We start from the raw sequence: 26,234 nt of genomic DNA, 5'->3' as shown, positions 1-26,234 counted from the left end.
TTGATGGACATTTGGGTGGTTTTCACTTTTTGTGTATTACGAGTAATGCTGCTCTGCAAATTCGTGTACAGATTTTTATTTTAACATGTTTTCAGTGTTTTGGGGTATATAGCTAGGAGTGAAATTGCTGGGTTATCTGGTAACTCTGTTTAAGTTTTGAGGAACTGCTAAATTGTTTTCCACGGTGGCTGAACTATTTTATATTGCCACCAGCAATCTATGAGGCGTTCCAGTTTCTCCACATCTTCTCTAACACTTGTTCTTTTCTTTTTTTTTCTTAAATTGTTGCCATCCTAGTGGATGTGAAATGATCACTGTTGTTTTGATTTCTGTTTCACTAATGACTAATGATGTTTAACATTTTTTTTCATTTATTTATTGGATATTTGCTGACATTTGCTTATCTTCTTTAGAGAACTGTCTATTCAGGTCTCTTGCCCATTTTTTAATTGGCTTGTTTGTCTTTTTTACTGTTGAGTTGTAAGAGATTTTAAATATATTCTGGATACTAAACCGTTATCAGCTATATGAGTTGCAAGTATCTTCTCCCATTCCGTGGGTTGTCTTTTCATCTTCTTGATAGTGTCCTTTGATGCACAAACATTTTTAACTTTGTTGAAGTCTATTCATCTATTTTTTCTTTTGTTATGAATATGTTGCTTAATCCAATGTCACAGAGATTTGCACCTATGTTTCCTTCCAAGTATTTTATAATTTTGTAACTTACTTTTAGGTCTTTGATCTGTTTTGAGTTATGTACATTTTTAAATATTCTTCCATGCTTTTGTGTTATTTTTAAAGTGATAAGAACTTACTGATTAATGAACTCCACTTGCTCATCCATCATCTTCATTTTCCTCATTCCTAGTTGATTTTGGTCTTGCTTTTCCATCATTCCTGGTGTTGTCTCTTGTTGCCTTCTAGCTTTTGATGGTGCTTCTTTTTTTTCTTCTCAATTAAATGCTACAATCTTGATGTTTAATATAGCTAATATAAACTGAGGAAAATCCTAAGTTTATTTTTCCGTTAAGAAATGCTTTTTTTTTTTTTCTGGTGATCTTTAAAAGCTAAAATCAAACTTATTTTTCTTCATTTATGTGGCTTTAAAATTCTGCCCTGGTTACTCATTTTTACTTATGTCTACCTTGCACTTAAATTGTATGTTGAAGTTATTATGTTCAAGTCTTTGATCTTTGTTCCTCTGTTGACAGAATTTCTGCAAAGAACTGTGTATTTGTACTTTCAAACTGATAGCCACATTTAGCTAGTGAGAATTTAAAATGTGACTGGTATGAATTGAGGTATGCTTTAGTGTAAAATAAACACCAGATTTCAAAGACATAGTATAGAAATATATTAATACTTAAGTAATGATGACATATATTCATTACATATTAAAAGATAGTATATTTTAAATATGTTATATAACATTATTAAAATTAATCTTACTTGCTTTCTTTTACCTCTTTAATGTGGCTATTAGAAAATTTAAGATTGTATATGTAGCTTACATTTGGGGCTCACATTAAATTAATGTTGTACAACACTGCTTTAAGATCATCTTCCTCTCATGTTAATAGATCTCACTACATCATTTCGGAAATAGGTAGGCTATAAAATCTGAACAAATGAGTATTTGCTCTTGCCAGTATCTTTCTATTGCTATAATTTAGTCTAACATAAAGGTATAAAATGTTGTGTTAGAAGAGATCTATGGCATGTTAATGGTTTAAAGGTTTAAAGATCTCTTTCTTTTTTTACCTTAAAGACAACTCAAAGTCTATCACGTGCTTTATTAATACTGTCAGTCTTAAAGGCAGTACACTGATTGCTCCACTCTCATCTCAAAGTTAGTAAAAGTTCATCCTCTGTAAAATGTGCTGTTTTTTCTCACTCTTCCATTTCTGTCTTTGGAACTACCATTTAGTCTCTGGGATGGATTATCATGAAGTCACTTTTGATCATCTCCTCTTTATCTCTTATAAGCAGTTGGTATTCCTATTTCTGATTTCCAGCCATCATATCTCTTCACTCTCTCTTTGGCTCTGCTTTCCCTAGTCACTAACATAATTAATACTAAAACAATTTTTTTTTATCATTGCAAGAGCTTCCTTCCACATCAGTGTCCTCTTTACACTAATTCAGTTAACTTACTGTGAAATTCCAATACCACTTTCCCATTCTCTATGGCAGAACATACAGTAATATCTTCCTAATATCTTTATCTAAATGTTATCATGGAACTTCAGTCCTCATAATTCGACCTTTATATTCTGACCAGGCACTTATCCCTCCCAATCTAACTTAATCACTTTCCATGCAAAGCAAATTTCCAACTTGGGATTCCAATTGCATGAGTTTCATCAAGCTTTTTTCACTATCTGGAAAGTGCTTAACTTCCTTTTTCAAACCTTTCTTTGCTTTCTCCTTTATGCCATCTCTGATTTCTCTAACCCGCCTGAATTATTCAATCAACTTAGAATCAATTCCATACAATTTACCATGTAGTTTTTTCTTTCATTATTACCTTTTGCCTTTTGAAGCTAGGGAAAATATCAGGGTTCCTGGAACCACACAAGGAACCTATGAAGTTCTCAATTAAATGCCATTTGAATGATTTTTGTTTTACATTTCTCTTATTCAGATTCCTTAATGGCTAAAGGACATTTTCTTCCCTATTATGATTACAGGTTCACTTTTGTTTTCTAATGTGAAATGTAGACTCATTTTTTACTTGTTGGACTATTTCTTGTGCTGAATGTCTCCATTAGTAACATTTTCTTTAAGGTGGCTCTAGTAATAATCATTACTGTTTAATTTTCATTTTCAGCTAGGGGTAAATGGAAATTTTTTTCTTGATGAATTTATTATTTGATATTACACAAAACTTACTAGTTGATTTTTCATAATTTGTATTCTCTATCAATAATTATTCTATTATAATATCTGACACACATTTTTAGATAAAAATACAGTATCTCAATTTTCATGGGCTCTTTATAATCCAGGCATATGAGAGATATTGTGGCTTCAATTCCAGACCACTGCTATAAAGCAAGTATCACAATAAAGTGAGTCACATGAATTTTTTGGTTTCCCAGTGCATGTAAAAGTTATGTTTACACTATAGTCTATTAAGTGTGCAATAGCATTATGTCAAAAAAATGTGCATACCTTAACTTAAAAATAAAGCTGTCAAAAAAAAATGGCGCCAGTAGACTTGCTTGAGGCACAGTTGCCACAAACCTTCAATCTGTAAAAAATACAGTATCTTTGAAGTGAGCAAAGTGAAGCACAATAAAATGAGGTATACCTGCATTATTTTTTCTATATCCATGTAATCTATATAATTTTTGAAAGTTGGAGCTTGGAAAGAAAACAAAATGATTCGTACTAATCTTAGTAAATCAACCTCATCTTTATGCATATTTAATTAAGGAAAACTATTTCTGAACCTGAAAATTGTGTTGTTTTGACTATGTATACAAAAAACTTGAACAGTGGCATTTCTCATTGTCTTCGAGATCCATGTGTGAAATTGCATTATAGGTGTAACTGCCTAGTGGTGACAATGCTGATTCTATAGACTGACTGAAGGAGTTCCAACTCTAACTTCATCTACCAGCAACTCCACCTCCTAATTATTTAATTTTGCCAAGCCTCAGTTTACTGGTTTGTTAAACGTGATTAACAATTGTAATATTTATTAGGATGTTACGAGGTGTAAATGGGTTAGTCTGTGTAAATACCAATGTGTGCTAGCAAAATTGAAGCAGAGTAAAAATTAGCAAAAGCTAGTAATATCACTATTAATAACATTACTAAGAACTTCTTGGAACTTTAGTTACTTTATTCTCCTTGGCTGGAACCTACCTCACACTCAGTTTCACTTTTTAGTAATGCATAACTTTCTCTTCAGTAAATAAAAAACCAGAAAACAATACTTCCCCACCTTTTCCATGTCCCAGCACACTCAGAAAATGGCAATAAATATATAGCGTAGGTCCCTGCAGGAGGCTGCTTGGATTGCCCTTCCCTGTCCCAAGGACTGCAAGTAAACAGTCCAGAATTTAAGTGATTGAACTGCAACCCTTTCATGACTCGTCGGGCAATACCCAGGTTGGATTGTTCTTTGGGAGACCCTGTGAGTACATGACTTCTCTTCTTCCTCTCATCCCCTTTCAATCTATCTCCTTTTATCTCCCATAAAAAGAACCCCAGATTTTTTTCTTCAGATTTCAACGAAGGATTCATCAAATTTAAATCAACTCTAGATATAAATGATCCACATGATCTTCGTGCCAAAGAGTGTATTAAGAAAATGTATTGATCAAGGGAGGGTCTTCGGATAAGTTGTCTATGCCCAGCTCTCCTCTACCGTTAATTCCCACCCCATTATCAGCACCAGGAAACAAAACTCTGAAAGTCTGCCTTGCTAGTAGCCTACAGGACAGATTCTCTTCTCACATTTTCACTGGGCTGTGTCTTTTTCGAGGCAGCATGAAATAAACAAGAGTAGTGAAATTTCTGTGTCTTTGCTTTTTAACAAAATGCTCTGATAACATTTTCCTTTGCTGTGGGAGGGGGCAAGAGGGGGTTTCTATTGTCTCCAGTTTGCTGAATGCTAAATTCATTCCATCTTGGAACAAGAAATCCTGCAATGATTTCTTGATCTTAAGTGAATTGCTTGCTAACTTTGAATAGTCATTAGTTCTCTCTATTACTTTCATTTAACATGATAAAGATGACTTAACACTATGTTTTTAGTAGCTTAGATATGTTTTGGTCATGATGGTGGTGCTAGTAAATCCCTTTATTTCTTTATTTATACTTTATGAATTCAAGTAAATGTAACATTTAGTTTTCTGGTGCATATTTTAAATGATTTGATTTTTATTTTATTGCTTGAATGGCCTGACAAACTCGTGAAAATATCCAACTTGATTCCTTTATTTTTTATTTTCTTTACCTTATACACATTTTAAGTATTTTTATGTATCTTACAGCTTTATGTACAGTAGTTAGTTGTACTTCAATATAATACTCTTTTTCTTTAATTTTTGAATTCTATTTTATTTATTTTTTATACAGCAGGTTCTTATTAGTTATCTATTTTATACATATCAGTGTATACATGTCAATCCCAATCTGCCAATTCATCCCACCACCACCACCACCCCCCGCCACTTTCCCCCCTTGGTGTCCCTATGTTTGTTCTCTACATCTGTGTCTCAATTTCTGCCCTGCAAACCAGTTCATCTGTACCATTTTTCTAGGTTCCACATTTATGCATTAATGTACAATATTTGTTTTTCTTTTTCTGACTTACTTCACTGTGTATGCCAGTCTCTCGATCCATCCACATCTCTACAAATGACCCAATTTCGTTCCTTTTTATGGCTGAGTAATATTCCATTGTATATATGTACCACATCTTCTTTATTCGTCTATCGATGGGCATTTAGGTTGCTTCCATGACCTGGCTATTGTAAATAGTGCTGCAATGAACACTGGGGTGCATGTGTTTTTTGAATTATGGTTTTCTCTGGGTATATGCCCAGTAGTGGGATTGCTGGGTCATATGGTAATTCTATTTTTAGTTTTCTAAGGAACCTCCATACTGTTCTCCATAGTGGCTGTATCAATTTACATTCCCACCAACAGTGCAAGAGGGTTCCCTTTTCTCCACAACGTCTCCAGCATTTGTTTTTTGTAGATTCTCTGATGATGCCCATTCTAACTGGTGTGAGGTGATACCTCATTGTAGTTTTGATTTGCATTTCTCTAATAATTAGTGATGTTGAGCAGCTTTTCATGTGCTTCTTGGCCATCTGTATGTCTCCTTTGGAGAAATGTCTGTTTAGGTCTTCTGCCCATTTTTGGATTGGGTTGTTTGTTTTTTTAATATTGAGCTGCATGAACTGTTTATATATTTTTGAGATTAATCCTTTTTCCATTTATTTGTTTGCAAATATTTTCTCCCATTCTGAGGGTTGTCTTTTCATCTTGTTTAGAGTTTCCTATGTTGTGCAAAAGCTTTTAAGTTTCATTAGGTCCCATTTGTTTATTTTTGTTTTTATTTCCATTACTCTAGGAGGTGGATCCAAAAAGATCTTGCTGGGATTTATGTCAGAGTGTTCTTCCTACATTTTCCTTTAAGAGTTTTATAGTGTCCAGTCTTACATTTAGGTCTCTAATCCATTTTGAGTTTATTTTTGTGTATGGTGTTGAGTGTTCTAATTTCATTCTTTTACATGTAGCTGTCCAGTTTTCCCAGCACCACTTATTGAAGAGACTGTCTTTTCTCCACTGTATATCCTTGCCTCCTTTGTCATAGATCAATATAATACTCTTTTAGATAGGGAAGCAGATTTAAAAAGCTGGGGTTCTTTCCCCCACCCCCAGAAAGAGGCTTTCCTGGAGGTTTAAAAAATGTTCCATTTCTAAAGCTCTGGATTTTTTTCCATCATAATTTGGATTAAATTTTTGAAATGAGATTTTACTTTGGTTACTTTAACTGCCTAAACCATATTGGTTTTTTAATCTACTTTTTTTGAAGTATAATTTACATACAAAAATCTACTTATATATGTACATTTGATGAATTTTGACAAATGTGTACACCACGATCTAGGTATAGAATATTTATAGCACACTAAAGAGTTCTCTCTTGCTCCTTTTTACTCAACCCTCCACCCCCACTCTCTACTCAGCCAAGCAATCCTTCATCTGTTCTCTGTCACTGTGCATTAATTTTGATTTTTCTAGAATTTCATGTAAATGAATTATATAAAAATGGTCTGTGATATTTTCAATTTTTTTTTCAGTCAGAAAATGCTTCTGACATCCATGCATGTGTGTATCAGTAATACGGTCTTTTTTAAATTGCTGAGTAGTGTTCCATTGTTTGGACCTGACACGATTTGTTCATTCATTGACAGGAATTTAGTTATTTCCGGGTATAGACAATTATAAATAAAGCTGCTATGAATATTATATTCAAGGTTTGGTAAACAGTTGCTTTATTTCTTTTGGGTAAATACCTAGGAGTAGAATAACTGATTTGTATGTTAAGTATATGTTTAGCTTTATAAAAAACTGCCAAAGAATTTTTTGATGGGGTATTTTACAGTGTCATCAGCTATGTATGAGAGTTCCTGTTGCCAACACTTGATATTGTCAGATATTTTTTTTTAACTTTATATGTTCTAGTGGATGTGTAGTGTATTCTCACTGTGGTTTTAATTTGTGTTTTCCTGATGTCTAATGATGTTGACCATCTTTTCATGTGTTTATTGGCCATTTGCAGAGCTTCTTTGGTAAACTGTCAATTCAGCTATGTTGCATGATTTTTGCTTGGAGCATCTGTCTTTTTGTTATTGGGTATGGGAGTAACATATATTCAGGATACAATCCATTTATAGATGTATATGTTGCAAATATTTTTACCTAAACCTATAGCTTGTCTTTTATTTTGAAGAGTAGAGTGTTTTAACTTTGGTATGTCCCATTCTGTCAATTTTTTCTTCTATGGTTAGTGCTTTATGTCCTATCCGAGAAAGATTTGCTTTTATATTTTCTCCTTCTAGTTTAGTTTTTACATGTAGGGCAAAGAGCCATACAACTTTGTGTATGAACTAAAGAAAGGTTGAGATTCATTATATTACATAGGTAACCAAAGTTTTCCACACCAGTTTTTGTAAGGATTATCATGTTCCTTTGAATTATTCTCATGCCTTTTTTAGAAATCAACTGAACATATATATGTGAGCAAACTTCTGAACTCTTTCCTTTATTCCACTATATATATCTATATGTCTAACTCTACACCAAGATCACAGAATCTGGATTAATGTTGTTTTATACAAGTCTTGAAATCAGATAGTGTATTTTTCTTCTGCTTGTTTTTAAGATTTTCTTGTTATCACTGGTTTTCCACAACTTGATTATAATTTGCCTCAATGCTGTTTTCTTTGTTTGTATCCTGCTATTGTTCACTGAGCTTGTATCTGTGGATTTGCATTATTTTTTAATTTTGGAAAATATCAGGCATTATTTTTTATAATATTATTTTCACTCACTTTCTTTTGGGACTCCAGTTACACCCAGGATAACTGCTTGACACTGTCTCACAGGTCTCTAAGTCTCGGTACATTTTTTCTTATTCTTTATTCTCTCTGTATTTGTTCGTTTAGTTTCTGTTGCTGTACTCATCTTTTCCTCCTGGTAAATAAACTTCTTTTAGTCACACCCAGTAAATTGTTCATTTAAGACATTGCGTTCTTCAGATCTAGAAGTTTCATTTGTTTCTTGTATATACTTTCCATTTACCTCCTCATTATATTTATGTTTTCTTTTAAATCCTTGAGCATATTTATATGTATTTGTTTTAAAGTCTGTTTCTGCTCATTCTTTTCTCTGCCATTTCTGTGTCTGCTACTACTGCTTAATTTTTCTCTTGAATATTGTTCTTGTCATCCTACTCCATTTACTGTGTAGTAAATTTTCATTAGATGTCAGATAATTTAAATTTGTCTTTCTTTAAACAATATTGATCACTTAAACCTTTTCAAGACTTGTTTTTAAGTTTTGTTGGAGCAGGTCTATAGTAGCCTTGACTCTAATCCTGGTTTTTCTCTCTCACTAATTGGTGAACTCTGGGCCTCTAGTGAACAGTCCTAGATGTTTACAGGGATGAATGACCCTAGGGAGTTATCAATCTTAGCCTAGGGCCCTGGGGCAGGGATGAGGATGGAAAAGGGAGAATGGGACTCAGTAAAGGTATGAAGAGATAAATACAACTATCTTGGGGAGGGGGAAAGAGCTGCTTTAGCTCACTCTTAGGCCTTGGCTTCACTTTAGAAGCTGGTCACTAACTGGCTTCTGTCAAGTCAGTTCTTCTATGTGGCTTGACTATTTTCTCTTAGGCTTTGAATTTCTTGAATTTTAGCTATCTTTACACTCAATTCTTAATTTTGAAGGCATACATGAGGGAACAATTGTTAATTTCTTATCGATTTCTGGCGTATATACACAAACATAGTTTGAATGGGCATTGCTAACCCATGTATATTAGATGAGTTTTGGCATCCTACAATTACATAGAATAAACCAACTAAAAAATAATAATACCAACTGAGTTTCAAAAACCTTTCAAACCTCAGTTTAAAGAGTTAGTTCCACCCCTTTCACCCTCCCTCACTCCCTCCCTCCTTGCCTCCCTTTCCCCAACTGACCCCCCCTTCTTTTTTTTCTGCATAATATTGAATCCCAATAAATTGAGTGTGTTTTTATAGTTAAGGATTATACTATAATCTTATTAGATCATTGTCTTGAACAAAAGCCTAGAACTCAATGGCAAACTTAGAGAAAATTATGGTATTGGGTGAGAAATTGTGGGAAGCATGGAAGAAGAGTTTTCTGAAGAGACTCCAAAGGCTCTATTCCTTTTTCAATAGATCTCCTAATTTCAGTTGTGTAATGGGGAGGGAGGATATAAAATTGGTGGAAAATGAGCAAGAGATTTAATTTTAACTCTGATTCAGAAGTATTGAGGTTTTGATTTAATTTTGTATAGAAATGTGTCCTTAAAGCAATCAGAATATTGGCTAAAGTAAAAATGTTGGTAAACCTTAAGGGGGTTTCTTTTTCATCCTTTTTAATTACCACGGGCTTTTCAATAGCTCCTAAAGTGAATTAGGAAGTTCTTAGGCATTTGGCGTTAAAGTCCAGGCCCAGGGAGTTTATGTGGATATACAACTTCTGATTCTTGGATGGTGTGTTGATACTGTATATTTTTTAATGGTTACATTTTCCTTGACTAGTATAAAAGATTTACTGTTACAGTTTGTGTGTGGCCAGGCCATGGCATATGGAAAAGCTGTTTCCTGCTATTTAATTTAATTAGCCAAATCACGTGCCAGCCTTCGGGCATGTCACTCTGGACCTCTGAGGCTCTTTGTCTGTCAAAGAGATGGACAATATCTTGGCTTTGTTTGGTTGCTCCGCATGCTGCAGATAAAACCACTGAAATTCTGACTGTTTGTTTAACCAAATCTTTGCATTTTTACCATTTGGCTTTGATTTTCTTTAAAAAAAAATGATGACATTTTGGCCTTGGGAAGGTGAAAAAAAATATTGAGGATACGAAGAAGAGCTGCTGCTCTTCATGGTTTAATATTGGGTTGAGAATGTTATCATTTTCTAATCAGAAATTTTTAGTTAGTTTGTTACTACCTTGTTAGTAGAAACTCAAGACAATTATTATTGAATTATTTTAACCCTAACTTGGCTGACAAATTGATTTTAAATCAAGGGTTTTTTCCCTTTTTTTGTTCATGAATATATTTAATGTGATTTTTTTTCATCTTGCAAAATCTCTAAATCTTTCATTGTGAATTTGTTGTTGAAGAAGAAAATATTTCATTTGATATTTTGAACGAGAATATTTTAGTTTAGTTTTGGCTTCACAGAAAGGACAGTGGTTAAAACATTCAATTACTTCAAGACTTGTTCCCAATATTTTAGTCTTTCTTTCAAGGTCAAAGATATTTTTAATTTCTTTAATTGATGCGTTCAAATTTTAACAATTATCTTTAATTATATTTAAGTTACTATTCCTAATATTTTTCAAGCTTTAAAATTAGTGAAGAATATTTGAAAAGAAACAGAAGAATAAAAATTACATTCTGCAACTGATTTGCAATGAGGACTTTTGCCTAAATTCCCAGCTGAATTAACAGCAACTTCCATGAGTCAAAGTGACTTGTCCAAGGTAATAAACATATCTGAATATCCACATTTTAAAATTAGGTGTCCCAGATTTGAGATTATTAATTAATTTAGATACATGCACAGTTCAGAACTTCAAGAGGATTTGCATGCTTAATAATGCACTGAAAGAGTCAGTTCAATTACACTGAGCATTTAGTCAGGGTGTACTACTATCCTAGGTGTCAAGGTATAGCCCCTACCTACCCTCTGACATTGCTTGGCCTTTGGAGCAATGCTTAGGACGTATACTGAATACATGACAGTCAGTCTCTAAGGAAATATCTTTGTTCTAAAGCTAATAGATCTATTACATTTGAGTAGATGAGGAATTTTTGAGAAAGTTTATTGCAGATTTCACTTTGATAGAATTTGCAAATAAAATCTTTACCTTTGATCATTTTTTAATTAAAAAAAAAGTTAAGTGGTAAAGAAAAAGGGAATTAAAACCTCAATAGGTAAATCCTCTTAACCAACATGATTCTTACAACATAATTTACATTTATAATGGCCTCATAGTTAATATGGGTCCCATATTATGAGCTACATAGATTTTGAGTTTTGTTTAAGGGCAAGAAAACTTCAACAACAAAGTGAAAGCTGTGCTTTTTATCTTCTAATGCTTTTCATGATCAGTTCTTCAATGTAATTGTACTTAAATATTCAATATTGTATCTATTTTCAGATTCATTATTGTATTCTATCGTTCTTTATGTATGACTAATTTTTCACTTAATTTTCTTTTAAATCTATGTTAAGAGTGTGATTTTTCTGAGGGCACACACGCACACCACCACACATTGATTTTAGAATGAAGTAGTATCCATTCAAGAGAATCCACATTGCTGGTAACTTTTTAAGAATGAATATATTTTTAGTATCAAGAAACACTCATATTCTCTACAGAAAATAAACTTATGGCAGAAATAGAGTCATTTTTCATAAAGCTCTGTTTTTCAGTATTGATGTTTTGTTGAAAATGTTATAGACTATAACATGATTGAGGTTTGAAATGAAATTAGCAATGAGGTGACAGTCAACTCAGAAATAGAGATCTTTTTAAGATTTTCTAAGGAAAGAGTATTTGTTATTAACTTAAACAAAGATTCTTGAATATAGGCACAACCTGGTACAACTTGGTTTCATCTAGAAAATGTAACCCTTGTAAAATTCTGGTATTTTTTGCAAAAAAAACCCTGAATAACCATGGTGAAAGTAATTATGAGATTTCAAATAGATATTTTTTCTGTCTTTATTCCTGTCCTGCCCCTAGGTTCATCAGAACCTTTTTTTTTTTTTTAGATTCCATATATATGTGTTAACATACAGTAAGAAATCACATTTTTAATTGTTATATTTCAACTCTATTTGTTATAAGGTATAGTTATCAAAATTTGAGCCAAGATATGGGGGTTGAGTTTTCTAAGTGTAATTAAGTATAAGCATATGTAAATATGCTTCCATTTATGGAACTTTTTTATTGTGGTAAAAAAAAACATAAAATTTAACCTCTTAACCATTTTTAAGTGTGCAGTACAGTAGTGTTAATGATATGCATATTGTTGTACAACAGCTCTCTAGAGTTTTTTATTCTTCAAAATTGAAACTCTATACCCATTGAAGAACTCTCCAGCTTCCCCTACCCGCTAGCCCCTGACAACCACACTCTACTTTGTTTCTATGAGTTTGACTATTTCAGGTGCCGCATATACGGTATCACACAGTATTTATCTTCTGTGACTAGCTTATTTTACTTAGCATAATATCCTCAAGGTTCATCCATACTGTAGCATGTGACAGAATTTCCATCTTTTTTAGAGTTTAATAATATTCCATTGCATTTTTTTTTCTTTATGCATTCATTCATTTGTGGCCATTTAGGGTGCTTCCACCTCTCAGCTATTGTGAAAAATGCTGCAGTTAACATGAGTGTGCAATTGTCTCTTTGAGATCCTATTTCCAGTTCTTTGGGATATCTACCAAGAAGTGGTATTGCTGGATCACATCATGATTACTCTTTTTTTTTTTTTTTTTTTTGAGGAAAGTTCATATTGTTTTCCACAGGGGATGCAACATTTTACATTTCTACTTATAGTGCACAGGGTTCCAATTTCTCCACATCCTTGTCAGCATTTGTTACTTTATGTTTGTTTGTTTGTTTTGATAGTGGCTGTTTTGTTGGGTATGAGGTGGTGTCTCATGTGGCTTTGATTTGCATTACCCTGGTGATAGAAATGTTGAGCATCTTTTCATGTGCTTCTTGGCCATTTGTATATTTCTTTGGAGATATGTCTATTCAAGTTCTTTGCCAATTTTTTTTTTTTTTTTTTTTTTTTTTTTTTTGCTGTACGCGGGCCTCTCACTGCTGTGGCCTCTCCCGCTGCGGAGCACAGGCTCCGGACACACAGGCTCCGCGGCCATGGCTCGCGGGCCCAGCCGCTCCGCGGCATGTGGGATCTTCCGGGATAGGGGCACGAACCCGCGTCCCCTGCATCGGCAGGCGGACTCTCAACCACTGCGCCACCAGGGAAGCCCTTTTGCCAATTTTTTAATCAGGTTGTTTTATTGTTGTTGAGCTGTAGGAGTTCTTCATATATTTTAGATGTTAATGCCTTGTTGGATTTATGATTTGCAAATATTTTCTCCCATAGATTGCCTTTACATTCTGTTGATTATTTCCTTTGCTGCCTAGAAGTTTTTAAGTTTGATATAGTCCAGTATGAGTATTTTTTATATTTATTGCCTGTGATTGTGGAACTTTTAAATATTTTTTTAAGTTTTATTTACTCTAAAATGAGAGTAGCAATAACTCACTCATGTAGATCAGAAAAGCAATTGTGATCAATTTTATTGCCAACTAAGAACTTTCATCAAAGCTATAATGAGTTACCGAAAGCACCTTGATTAACACAGCAACTGATACTTTTTAGGTGATTTAAAGGCATCTTTTTTTTTTTCTTTCTGCGGTATGCGGGCCTCACACTGTTGTGGCCTCCCGCGTTGCGGAGCACAGGCTCCGGACGCGCAGGCTCCGGACGCGCAGGCTCAGCGGCCATGGCTCACGGGACCAGCCTCTCCGCGGCATATGGGATCCTCCCAGACCGGGGCACGAACCCGTATCCCCTGCATCGGCAGGCGGACTCTCAACCACTTGCGCCACCAGGGAGGCCCTAAAGGCATCTTTTGAGCTATGTACTAATAATTGTGTTTTTTCTTTGAGTAAGTTATCCAATTTTTAAATAATGCCTTTCTTAATTTTAAACATAAGATCAAGGTCCTAAAAACTGATATGTATTGGTTATTCTTCATTGATCTTGGGAATCTTATTTCCTACCCCAAAGGACAGTTGGCATATAAAGTAATCTGACACATAAATACATATATGGATACATATTAACATATGTATGTGTATATATATGTGTGTGTGTGTCTTTATATGTATGTGTATATATGTAACCCAGCCTGACATATAAAGATAAAAAATATTTACACTTTTATTGACAGCTATTAGGCAGATAGACCATGTTGAATGTCCATTTTATTTTTAAAATTTCTCTTTTCTTTTTTCTTTTATTTTCATATGATTTCCTTCAAAGTTCTTTTTCTTTTTTTTAAGACTGTTGAATGTTTAAATATAATAAAAAAGGTCAAGTGAATACTGATTTACTTTTTTTTTTTTTTTTTTTTTTTGCGGTACGCGGGCCTCTCACTGTTGTGGCCTCTCCTGTTGCGGAGCACAGGCTCCAGACGTACAGGCTCAGCAGCCATGGCTCACGGGCCCAGCCGCTCCGCGGCATGTGGGATCTTCCTGGACCAGGGCACGAACCCATGTCCCCTGCATCGGCAGGCGGACTCTCAACCACTGCCCCACCAGGGAAGCCCTGATTTACTATTTTTGAGACAGAATTGACAAATAGATTTTCACCTAAAGGAGAGAAGATGGGAGAAACACATTCTATACTGACAGAGTTTTTGATATTCCTCGTGAGTGAAAATAACCCAACTAAATTAGTCATAAAATATATGCAAAAATAGTGTGTGCCTGTATTTAAAGTTTTATAGAAAACAATATAAAAATAGTACAGAATAACAAAATATTATTATTGGCAAAGATGTTAGATAATGAAAATAGCAACAATAAAGGTAGTATGTTTGAGAATTAATTAAATGCCTGTCACCTGGCCCAGCAGTTTACATGTATCATTTAATCACCATCTCTTATTTACAAATGAAGAAATGTAGGCTTCATCAGTGAAACAGTTGCCTAAAGTCATACATCTAGAAAATGATAGAGCTCAGATTTCAACCTCAGTCCAAATCCAGAGAGGTTGAGAAATGGTTTGGAGCCTCACAGCCAATTTGTGATAATGTAACAGAGACTAAGATCTGACTCACAGACCATTGAATAAATTCAACTCATAATTCCTTCATCTGCATATCAGAAAGCCATTTCCTACTATGTTAAATTTTTCACCAAGTCTTTCTAACTCCTCCCAATTATTTTGATGAGAATGTGCTAGCACTCGTAGAAAGAAAAGTCAAAGGTGAAAAATGAAAGCTAATTAGAGTCAAGATGTCATTGTATGAGTGTCTTCACAGTTGTAGCCCTGATTTTTTTCTTCGTACTAAATATATTCCTTATGATCATTTAATTCTTCTATTTAACTTAAGTTCATAAAACTTAGTGGTCATGGCTTAGAAGACACTGCAAAATGTCATTTTTGGGATCCTCAACTCTTTAATGCTTACTTTTCATACTCAATGTGAGATTTACTTTATTTACTAAATATGTTTTTGATTTACAATATACATTTATTCCCTTTGCCTCAATATATATAAAAAACAAAAATTTAAGTACTTAACTTGGCATAACTTCTTCGCAATTGGTTCAAATATCCTTAACCTGCCCAAGGGATTTTGCAGTCTTAACTCTGTCTACCAACATTTAAACAAAACCTTTCCCTCTCTCCTGTTCATGATTATGAAGCACTAGGTTTAAAGGAAAGGTTGGAATCCTCTCTCTTTTGCATGTAAAAATACTCATGAAACAATGTTAACTAAGCTAGTTTAAATCTTCATTTCTTTGTTTGTTAATTCCTTATCATGCATCCATAATGTGTAGGACATTGTTTAAAGTGTTGTGTACGATCCTGCCTGGCTCCAATAAGTTTATAATCTGGTAGGAAGCAGATACATCACATATACAAATATTATCAGATAAAAGAAGTTGGGTATGTATGATAGGTACAGGTATAGTAGTACTTTGGGAGTTCATCTGTTTATAACGTAACTGTTAGAGATTGAATTTTCCAAATGCCCTCTGATTTAATATAAATAGTTAATGAACATTTATGCTTTCCAATGCCATCAAAAGTCTTAATTTAGCTTTGTCAATGTTATTTGTATGTGTATGCATTTCCTAGGTCAACACACTTCCCAGCACAGGCAGTAAGCTGTTCAGTGTATGAGCTAGCAAGTAGTCTTAGCTCAATTGCTTTAAGTAAATATAATTTACATAAACCTTCCACTCACGTCACCCGACATGCTGGTTCCCTTTATATATATTTGCATGCAAAACCACAGACTAGTTTAAGATTCTTGAAACAACAGATATTCAAAGATGTAAGATTTAATTATGACAATATCTTTAAGTTATAATTGATCCTATCATAGAACTCCCATTGATGAGAAATTTCTATATTGGGGTAAACAACACCTGTGCTACTCAAAATTACTTTAGTGAATTTTGTATTCTTTCCTTTTTACAACTCCAGGCATTTTAGCAGATGTAATAAATCATTATTTTGGCAACCTAGTCAATATTCACGTATCTTTAATATTCACTGAGAAATAAAACTTTTCAGGATATGGAGAACAGATCCAAAGAGTTGACCTCAAGGGCCCAAAGGTTAATTAATGGCCTAAGATAGCCTGACTCAAAATAAAAAGGAATTCAGAAAGGGAGGGAGTGGGGAAGCTGTGTATTTCTTCAGGGTTTCACAGCTAGTTAGATGGACATATTTTATTATGTTTTCTCACAAGGGAGACATTTTCCTCCATTGCATGTTGAGGTGTGGTCTCTTGTAATAAAGATCGTTTTAGTCTTTACCCAATAAATTTTCCCCATTATCTACTATAAAGTCTGGCTAGCTACTCTGTACTTTATAGAGTTTTTCCATAGTGTAATGTGTGAAGGAATGAGGTGGCTATCAGATTTCTCTTTAAGCTAACTAAAAACACGGAAACCCCACAAACAGTCTATATAACTTGAAAATTGAATAAAAGTAATAATATGTGTGAGGTTATGTATATATACATCTACACACACACATTATGTGTATATATGTGTATATACTGTATAGAGTAATTCTCTTTTTCCATTCGTCACTTTGATATTATTCTATTATTAATTCCCTTAAGTTTGTTATCAAAAAGGGGAATAAACAATAGGATTTCAAAAGCAATACCAAGAAGTATAATATTCTCAGAGAGCAAGAAAAATGGAGGGAAAATGCTGTTGTATAAAACTACCAGTGACACAGGAAATGCTTTCCTGCAACCTAAATAATAAAGGCTCCATTTCTAGTGTATTTATAGACAGATTTTATGAATAATATGTACGTGTACAAAAGATGATTAGCTTAACTCCAATTCCAGTCACATATTTAAATCAATTGTTTTAGAAATATTAGCACATGCCTATATATATTGCTGATATTATCTCATAGTTTTCCTTTTCTTATTTTGATATTGAATCCTGGGCTCACTTCTTAGAGATGGCACATCATTTTTTTATATTTACCTCTTTGTAAATTTCCTTCTTCCAATACACAATTACACACCCTGCAAGTGCTTTCAAATAGGAGGTAATTGGTTAGACAACTAGATCCAACTGCTTCCACCAAAAAACTAGAAGAAGCACACATCCAGGGGAAATGTCTTTTCGTTTATCTTTAAATTGGAGCAGGGCAGAGGTCACTAGCTGAAAGGAAGTCAAAATGACAAGGACCCTAACAGTTGCAAAGAAAAGTTAAGACAAGTAAATATCTTTCCATGAGACTCTTGGACTGTTGTTAGCTACCTGGCACAGACCATTTTCTATTGAAATAAATTAAAATATCACTGACAGAAAAAGTAAGGGAAAGGTAGTCTAACTTAATGGAAGTCTCAATTACAGTCTACTTCAAAATTGATTACATTTTATTGCTTCTAAACCTGCATTCTCTCACATAGTTTAAAACTAATATGTAGGAGCAGCTAAATTAAAAATAGGGTTCACAAACCATATTTTACATTGAAAAATAACTTGTCATAAACATAAACACAATTAATACATAAACATTTGTTGCTAGAGCCTGCCTGAACCTCTAGGAAGGAATCCTTAATTTGGATTTGGGGAATTTTCTTTTCTAAACATTGTAACAAGTTCCCAATAAATATATTTTCCTCTTTCACTGTGGAATAAATAATGAGCTAAATTAAGACATGGGAGGCAGCAGAGAGATTCCAAGTACTATGGCCTCCATTACAATTTTCAAAATCCGAACATTTTGAATTTTCAATTAGGCTTTTCTGATAGGGTATGGCTGAGAAGCAGTTTCACAGGGGTCAATGGTAATTGCTGCAGAAAATCTAAATGGTCAGAGTGGAATGATTCAAATTCAGAGAGGAAGAAAAATAGTTATACCAAAGGCTCCCATCAGAACATTTTAGAAATGCACTGAAAATGCTCTAACCAAAGGACAGTGCTTGATATTCTTGGAGAGATTTTCACACTAAGGGTAAAGCTTTTGTTGGTTTATGGGTTTACAGCAATGTTGGTTCTAGCCAATTGTGTGCAACCATGGTAGCAATAAAGACTAGTGCTTAGCATGATGGATTTATGGTCAGTGTTTTGTTTATGGCCATTAGGATCATGAGCAGTCTAGTTTCCTTTGATTTAAACAGGATATCGTTGGTTTGGTTAGTGGTATGTTTTTCTGTGGCTATGGCTGACTTCAAATAAGCATTTTTAAGGTACTTGCCAGCTCTATCTCTAGGGAGAGGGAATAATCCAAATTGTCCAAATGTTATTAAGAAAAGGAATCACATCTTGGATATATTGTGTAAAGGAGAATAAGAATTCCATCATGATGTGTTTAAGGCATTCTTCCATGGTTAATTTTATCACCTTAAATCAAGATTTATTGACATCAAACAGTAGTATTTCATCATATGGCCTGAACATCCTTGAGAAAGGCATTAGAGGCAATGACTGGAATGAGGCACCGCTTGATAAACAGCCCTGCGAGTTCATTTCCAGCACATTGCTGCCTGTTTGTCATCTCTTTCTGCAAGAGCCCCCTTATCTGATGGTAAAGGAGGAAGATTTTATTCATATTTCATATTCAGGAAGGCTAGATGTGAACTGAAGTGCATTTTAGCTTTTGAATATATGTAGTACGGAGACATTACTGGCAATAATATGCCAAGATGCATTGGCTGCAATTTGCAATGTTATGAAACTCAAGTATTTGCAAATCATAGCCCACAACTGTTCATAGATTGTATGATAGGACTATTGGGATATTTTACTTTTGTTTCTTCCTCACTTAGAGATTGTTTTGGATTTTTGCTGCTGTTCAGAAAGTGAGAAGCTCTCTTTCTGTTTTCACCAAAGTCAAATTGCTAAAGTACCACTCATGCAAAAAAAAATGTTTCTATAATATATATTATGCATTAATTTCTTCCTAGAGAAAAGACAATTGTAATTATTTGGAGAGAAACTGATCTTTTTTAATTTATTTATTTTTATTAGCTAGCTATTTTATACATATTAGTGTATATATGTCAATCCCAATCCCCAATCTCCTAATTCATCCCACCACCACCCACCCCCCTGAAAAACTGATCTTTAAAGTTGAACAAAGATAGGGTAATGTAAATAATTTTGCAAACAAGACATAGTGTAAATAGCTAGCATATTTCAGTGTTGTGCCTTTTTTTCCTATTAAAAGATATATCAGCTCTGATAATTAAGTTGATTAATGTCCTTTTGGAAATTTGCCTGTTCTCACTCATGAAAAAGGCATATTTCCACATTATCTGGTACTGTGTGATTATAGTTTTCCACTAAGGAGTTATAGGGGAAATGTTTTTAAAATTACTGATATTAAAAGATATTTGTTTAATCCATATTTATTTCTGAATGATTCATATGAAATTTTCCTATCTTGGAGAATCCTGAGGGAAAAAAATGCTAATTTTATTTAATTTATAATACATGTGTAGAAAGTCTTTTCTTACCTGTGAATGGGACCTACATAATAAGTGGTGGACAAAAAGTGACTGAGATAGGTTTTGAGAAATGGCAAACTGTTCAGATCAATTTGTGGACTCAAACTCAACTTTCTGCATGTGAGGGTTCTCTTTTGTATCCTAATATAAAAAAAATATCGGCAATGTAAGAATTTAACATGTCCCAATTAATGCTGAGAAGATGATCCAGAAGTTTGAATACGTTTTCCCAAAACTTTTCTGAGGGGTTAGTCACTTTGCATTGCTCTTTTTGATTTTATATCCATTTTAGTACCAAAGAGTAGAGGGACTGAAGTGAACAGAAACTAAATTATATGTTGATTTTTCCATGGGATATTAATATGTTGTTACTTTGAGATGGAAGGAGTTGCTTGGTGGTTTCTCGCTTGGTAGTATTTGGCCTATAGGTGAACAGGAGGAAAACACCGACCACCTCTGACATGAATGCTGATTTCCAACTGCTGTTTAACATAAATTTCTTTTGGTTGTTTCCAGATTTACCTTTGATTAGTATCTTAACATGTATGCATTCCCCATCTTACTCTGTGTGTTATAAATGGCAGTCCTTGAGAATGGGTAGAGTTATAAGTAAAATTATCATTGATTGTACTGATTTGTCCATGCTAGAGAGAATTCAAATTAGCATAGTCTGCAGTGGTAAAAGGTCAGACCATTAAGATTGCAAATGCAGGGTAAACCATCTCGATCCCAATGACTTTACATGACCTAGGCACACCGGAGAAGCCACTAAAGAGTTTCACCAAAAAAGAACAGTTTTTTGCAACACAGTTTAAGGGAAGGAGGGAGGCCTTTGCAGTGAGCACACCTTCTGTATGAATCCTGGCTCCGTCACTCCCTTGTCCTCAGAAATCTTAAACTCTCAATCTCAAGTTCCTCCTCTATGAGATGGAGTTGATAACATCTATCCTCCTGAGGTCGATGTGAGCTTTAGATGAGACAGCATATTTCAGGCTCATTCACAGAATGAACTCAGGTTATCACACTTACCTCAACTTACCACACTGACTTACCACACTGGTGCTCCGTGTGGTAAGTCCAGGTTGGAAATGAATGAACTATCACTTTCCTTAAGAGCACACGGATGTAGAAAGGCTGGATGACTTCAGAGATAATTTTCCAAACTGTGTTTTTTGAAACATCAGTCCAGAGAGAATTTTGGAAACTCTGCATTTGATGTAAGCTTTTTGGAGACACCCAATATACTTTAGGAAATTAATGGCTCTGATAAGTCCTGCAACAAAGCAATTTATTCATGTTGTTTAATCTGACATTGAAAAATATGACCATGACATTTTTCAAAGTTACTGTTCCACTGAACATACTTTTTGAAACACTGACCTAGGACATTAGCTCCTCCCATCCCAGTCTTTAGGTAACCTGTAATTGAAATGAAATGTAACCTACAACAAACCACCTCTCTTAACTTTCTTGTGGCATGTGGGAAAAAAGATTTGGGTCTAAGTCCATTTATCTTAGACCACATTTGGCATTCCTCGTTAATCTCTCTTTAAAGAGACTTTGTGGGCCACAAAAAAAAAAAAAACAAATGGAGATCTGGTTAGTATATAATACTTTCTCAGCATGGTATGGCTAAGTTTGGTTGTTTGCTGATTTTCTGTATAAAAAGGGCACTTAAAGCATCCAGAGCTAACAGTCTGGTATCTTTTGCAAGCAATTTATAAAAGTACCTATTTATACTTTATCTTGAAAAAAGGAAGTGCATCATTTGGGTACTAGTAAATAATGAATTGTTTTTGCCCTACCATTTTTTGGAGAAAAAAATCGTACTTTATAGTTAGATGTTTGCAATGAAAGAAAATAACCATATTCACTAGCTGGTGATAAACACATTTTCAATGTGATATCTTGTCTGCTAATTTGTTTGGCTTTTTAATTTGTTATTGTGGGAAAATATACAAAACATATAAAGTAATTTATTTTTAAATGGTAACTGAGAATGAAAACTAGATCAACTTAGATATTATTAAAGTCTTGGGACCCATAGGAAACAATAAATTGTGATAAGGGTCATGTCTGAGACTTATTGGTTAGAAGGAGAGACAACCAAATCAAACAAAGATATCTTTATTTCTATTTTTCTATTTACTCTATTGCAACATTTTCCTAATGTTATTAGAATTCTAAGGTACACTTATAAAAACCAACAACATTCTTTGATTATTGTGTACAGAAAATACCCTTGAATGAGAGAATAGATTAAATTAAGACTTTTAATTGAATTATTGAGTAAATATAATACCATTCATATCAAGAAGGTCAGTATGTCTTTATAGGATTATGTGGTGTACTTGTCTCAACCAAATATTCAATATTAGAAAAGCAAGTGACATAATTTACTTTTAAAGAGAAAAGTAAAAAGTACCACCCCCTCACCCCCATTGGAAGGAGAGAGAAGAAAAAAAGGAGAAAGAATAGATGATTGTAGCCTAGCAGCAGCACACATCAATCCGTTGTCCAGTAGGGGCTGCTCATAGAGCAAGAAGGCTGATTCTTTTAGCTACATGTTTCACAACTTCAAGGAGGCTGGGATTTCAAGGCCACTCCAATGTCTGTACTTGAAATAACCTCTTCACATACTCCTGAAGTGACCCAGCCTCTGATAACTACTCGAATAAAACAGTATGTATAAAATTAAAGAATCATTAAATGAGTCATTTGCATTTTGTCATCTGCCTTAAAATGCCATGTTACACACCACATAACTGCATTTCCAAAAAGAATCAAAGTGTTGTTAAATTGTTTTTAAACACAGATTTAGAGAATGAAATGGGGGGTAGTAAACTAGTAGCCAACTAAAGCAAAACAGGCTGGAATGTTGGTAACCGATTGTGGACACAGGATCCAAGCAAAACATCTTGAATTGCTAGTACCATAATAAATTATAGTTTTCACATTTGTACTTTGCAAGTGAAAACAGCACTAAGTCAAACTTGTGAAATAAAGACCCAATGATGGTATTTTAAATTCACCCGCACCTATGATGACTGGGGAGACCTGAGGCATCATGCAATAAATTGGATAACCGAGGTTGAGTAAAGAAAAGGCCAAGGGACAGACCCTCTGTGGCCAAAATGCAACTGTAGATGGAAGAAAATGGCTGAGGTAGGCAAAGAGTTAATTGTCACATAGAATCTAATGAATGTGATGATTTCTTCTCCTCACAAGAAGACCCAAGCCACTTCACCTAACACCCAAGGGGCTGTTATCTCATTTTCTTCAGACTTAATTTTCTCTCTTTAACATAATGAGATAAAAGGCTGAATGGGGTTAGTGTCCCGGGAGTGTTCAGAGGGCAAGAAGTGGTCAAGAACTGGTTTATCTCCAAACTTCATTAGCCCATTAGATAACCGATGCAGGGGACCCCAATTAACGTAAGGAATGAGAGACTTCTAAGGGATGAGGGTCAGTCCTCACAATAATGGAACTTGGCCTCCTGCTTCAGAAAGGAGATTGGAAAATCCCCTTGGTGGAGAGGTACTCTCCTGGGTGGAGATGATGGGCTGATTTATTTCTCCCTGGTGTCCTGGAGTGTATCTGCCCTGATGACTCCCTTGATCTTGACATCAGTCACTTTGGAGTCAAGATAATGAAAACTGCATTAAAGAGGCCCATCCAGTTTATGCAAATGGAACTTTATCTTCAAAGAGACCATATCCTTGGAAGAGTTTCTTTGCTATTTAAAAGTATTAATAAAATGTGTTCAATATTTTCTCCGTTCTACTCCTTGTTTTCACTAATTTACGTAGGCATGGGGGTGAGCTTTTGTTTTTATTTATTTTTTAAACCCAAAGCTTTCTTGATGTTTCATCTAAGAAAGTCAAATCATATTTAGTTTGAAGATTGCTGTATGGAATTAGCAAGGACATAAGTGAGGCATAAGTATTTATTCTAAACAAAAGAAGTCACGCACTTTAGTGACTTGGGACTGGGTCTCTTGAACCAAGGTGACTGGAGGAAATTGAGTTTTGCACTTGAACAGGCGTTCTTAGGGTGAGAGGGCAAAAATGATTGCGCCATTAGCAATTACACCCGCAGATGTACCTTGGGCTACCACCCTAATTAGAAATGAATCATGTTATGTCTGTACAGGGACTCTTTGGGGAAGGAACGTGAGATAATGTACACGGGGGAAATATTGGAATCATGGGGGAGCTTTGTGTTTCCCTATCTTTTCTGCCATGCCATTTACCAAATAACATCAACATAAAAATGTTGACAATAGATGAGGATTGTGTTTACCTGACTCAGTCCATGTTTATTCGATGTTTCAGCAGATTGATTTTGAGTGTATGTTTCCCTCGAGATACACAGAAAGAGCCTGTTACACAGCCTAGTGACACTTTCAATAACCAGAGTGGGACTTTGAGAGCAATGGTGAAAGAATGAATAGAGTTTGCTCAATAATCTCTCTGGTGTTTTCAAAATGTTGCCAATATTAGAGATACAAGATTTATTTTTACCTTGATGTCAGGTCCATGTTCTTTAGTATTCTGAATTTGGAATGAATGGGTGGTTTATGACTGTGTAACAGAAGCTTATCCTCACCTGAACTTTAACAACAACAACAAAAAAAAAGGAAAGAAAGAAAAAAGAAAAGCACAACCTTAAGAATTGTTCCTTTTCTTGAGAAAAATCACTTATCTAAAGAATAATGTCTCAGTTTTCTCTTGCATTTGTATTTATTTTCTTGCTAGTATTTCACATATATTGTACCTAGGTGGTAAAATTTTCCTCTGAATATTTCACAGACAGCTATTTTGCTGAATGCGCTCAAACTGTTACTTTATTTTTGAAAGTTAGAATCTTTAATATCTTTTCTACCAACACTATACTGCTTTAAGAAATATATAGTTAAAATGTGATAGAATGCTTTTGCTTTTAATATCTTTTTTGTCTTTTCAACCAGGTAGTGATCATTCCCTGGATATATTTACACAGTATTCCAAAATGATAACTTCTTTCAACCAAACAGACTTTTTTTTTTTTTTTTTGCGGTACGCGGGCCTCTCACTGTCGTGGCCTCTTCCGTTGCAGAGCACAGGCTCTGGACGCGCAGGCTCAGCGGCCATGGCTCACGGGCCCAGCCGCTCCACGGCATGTGGGATCCTCCTGGACCGGGGCATGAACCCATGTCCCCTGCATCAGCAGGCGGAGTCTCAACCACTGTGCCACCAGGGAAGCCCAAACTGACTTTTATTTCAAACTAATCACTGAAATAGATTGGCTGTGAAATTATAATTAAATTATCTTAAAGCACCACAAAATATAAAACTGTATTATAGTTGCATATTTATATAACTATATTATAATTATATGTTGTAATTATTACATAGTATATATTATGTGGTTATCTTATAGCTATATAACCACTATGATGATTAACCCAAGGTCATTCTTATTACTACCTGAATGAGGAATTACAAGGCTGTACAATTCCTGGTGGTATTCACAATATTTAACAACCATTTGGCATGGGCAGTGATCAAACTAAATGGACAGGAGCGGTAACAATCTCACATGCTCACTGAACATCATGAGCCTTGGGCAAGAGATATGACTACAAAATATTGACGGAGTTATCATTCTTCCCACAAACAAACAAAAACAACTTTGTGAGGAGAAATAACAGAAATCAAGAGAGTTCTTTTGCTAATGAAGACACAAATGCAAGGTCTTATAGTTGGACTAAGAGTAAAAGACTGCCTGAGATATGCTTTCATTCAAATCCCAAATACTGAACTTGGAATAATATTCTCCTCGAAATGGTCTGGCAGTTTCTCTTCAGCAGCCAGTAAGTCCTGGAGCAGCTTCTCTGAGATTTTGTCAAGTATGTCAAGGCAGTTGTTCATCATGGCAAGGCCTAGCCTATAAGAGATGGGATCATTGGCATGCCTTTTACATTCAAAAGGCCTATGTGCCTTCCTACTCGTTTGTGTATTTTCCTCCTCTTTTATTTTTTATTCAGAAGGAGCACATAATCTTTGCAGAAAAATTGGCAAAAACAGACAAGTATAAACTGTTGAAAAATCACCTATAATCCCACTACCCAGAGGCAAGCACTGTTAACATTTTTTCATGTTTCTCTTTCTCTCTCTTTCTCTGTCTCATTACCTCATTGTTTTGCA

General features: G+C 34.6%; 1 protein-coding gene across 9 annotated transcripts in view; it reads left to right on the top strand.

Annotated features, from left to right (window-relative positions):
• HDAC9 (histone deacetylase 9) overlaps window positions 1–26,234 on the top strand; it is a 579,212-nt gene that overhangs the window by 195,157 nt on the left and 357,821 nt on the right. The window contains exon 13 of one of the 9 annotated variants that reach the window (XM_060108660.1): window positions 24,427–24,429. The exons of the other annotated variants lie outside the window; for them this stretch is intronic. Coding sequence (XP_059964643.1) covers window positions 24,427–24,429 — 3 coding nt within the window. The remainder of the gene's footprint in view (window positions 1–24,426; window positions 24,430–26,234) is intronic. 9 annotated transcript variants of the gene reach the window in all.

Source organism: Mesoplodon densirostris, chromosome 9 (genome assembly GCF_025265405.1).
Source record: "Mesoplodon densirostris isolate mMesDen1 chromosome 9, mMesDen1 primary haplotype, whole genome shotgun sequence".
NCBI classification, from domain to species: Eukaryota; Metazoa; Chordata; class Mammalia; order Artiodactyla; family Ziphiidae; genus Mesoplodon; species Mesoplodon densirostris.
This window is presented reverse-complemented; position numbering and strand designations above follow the sequence as displayed.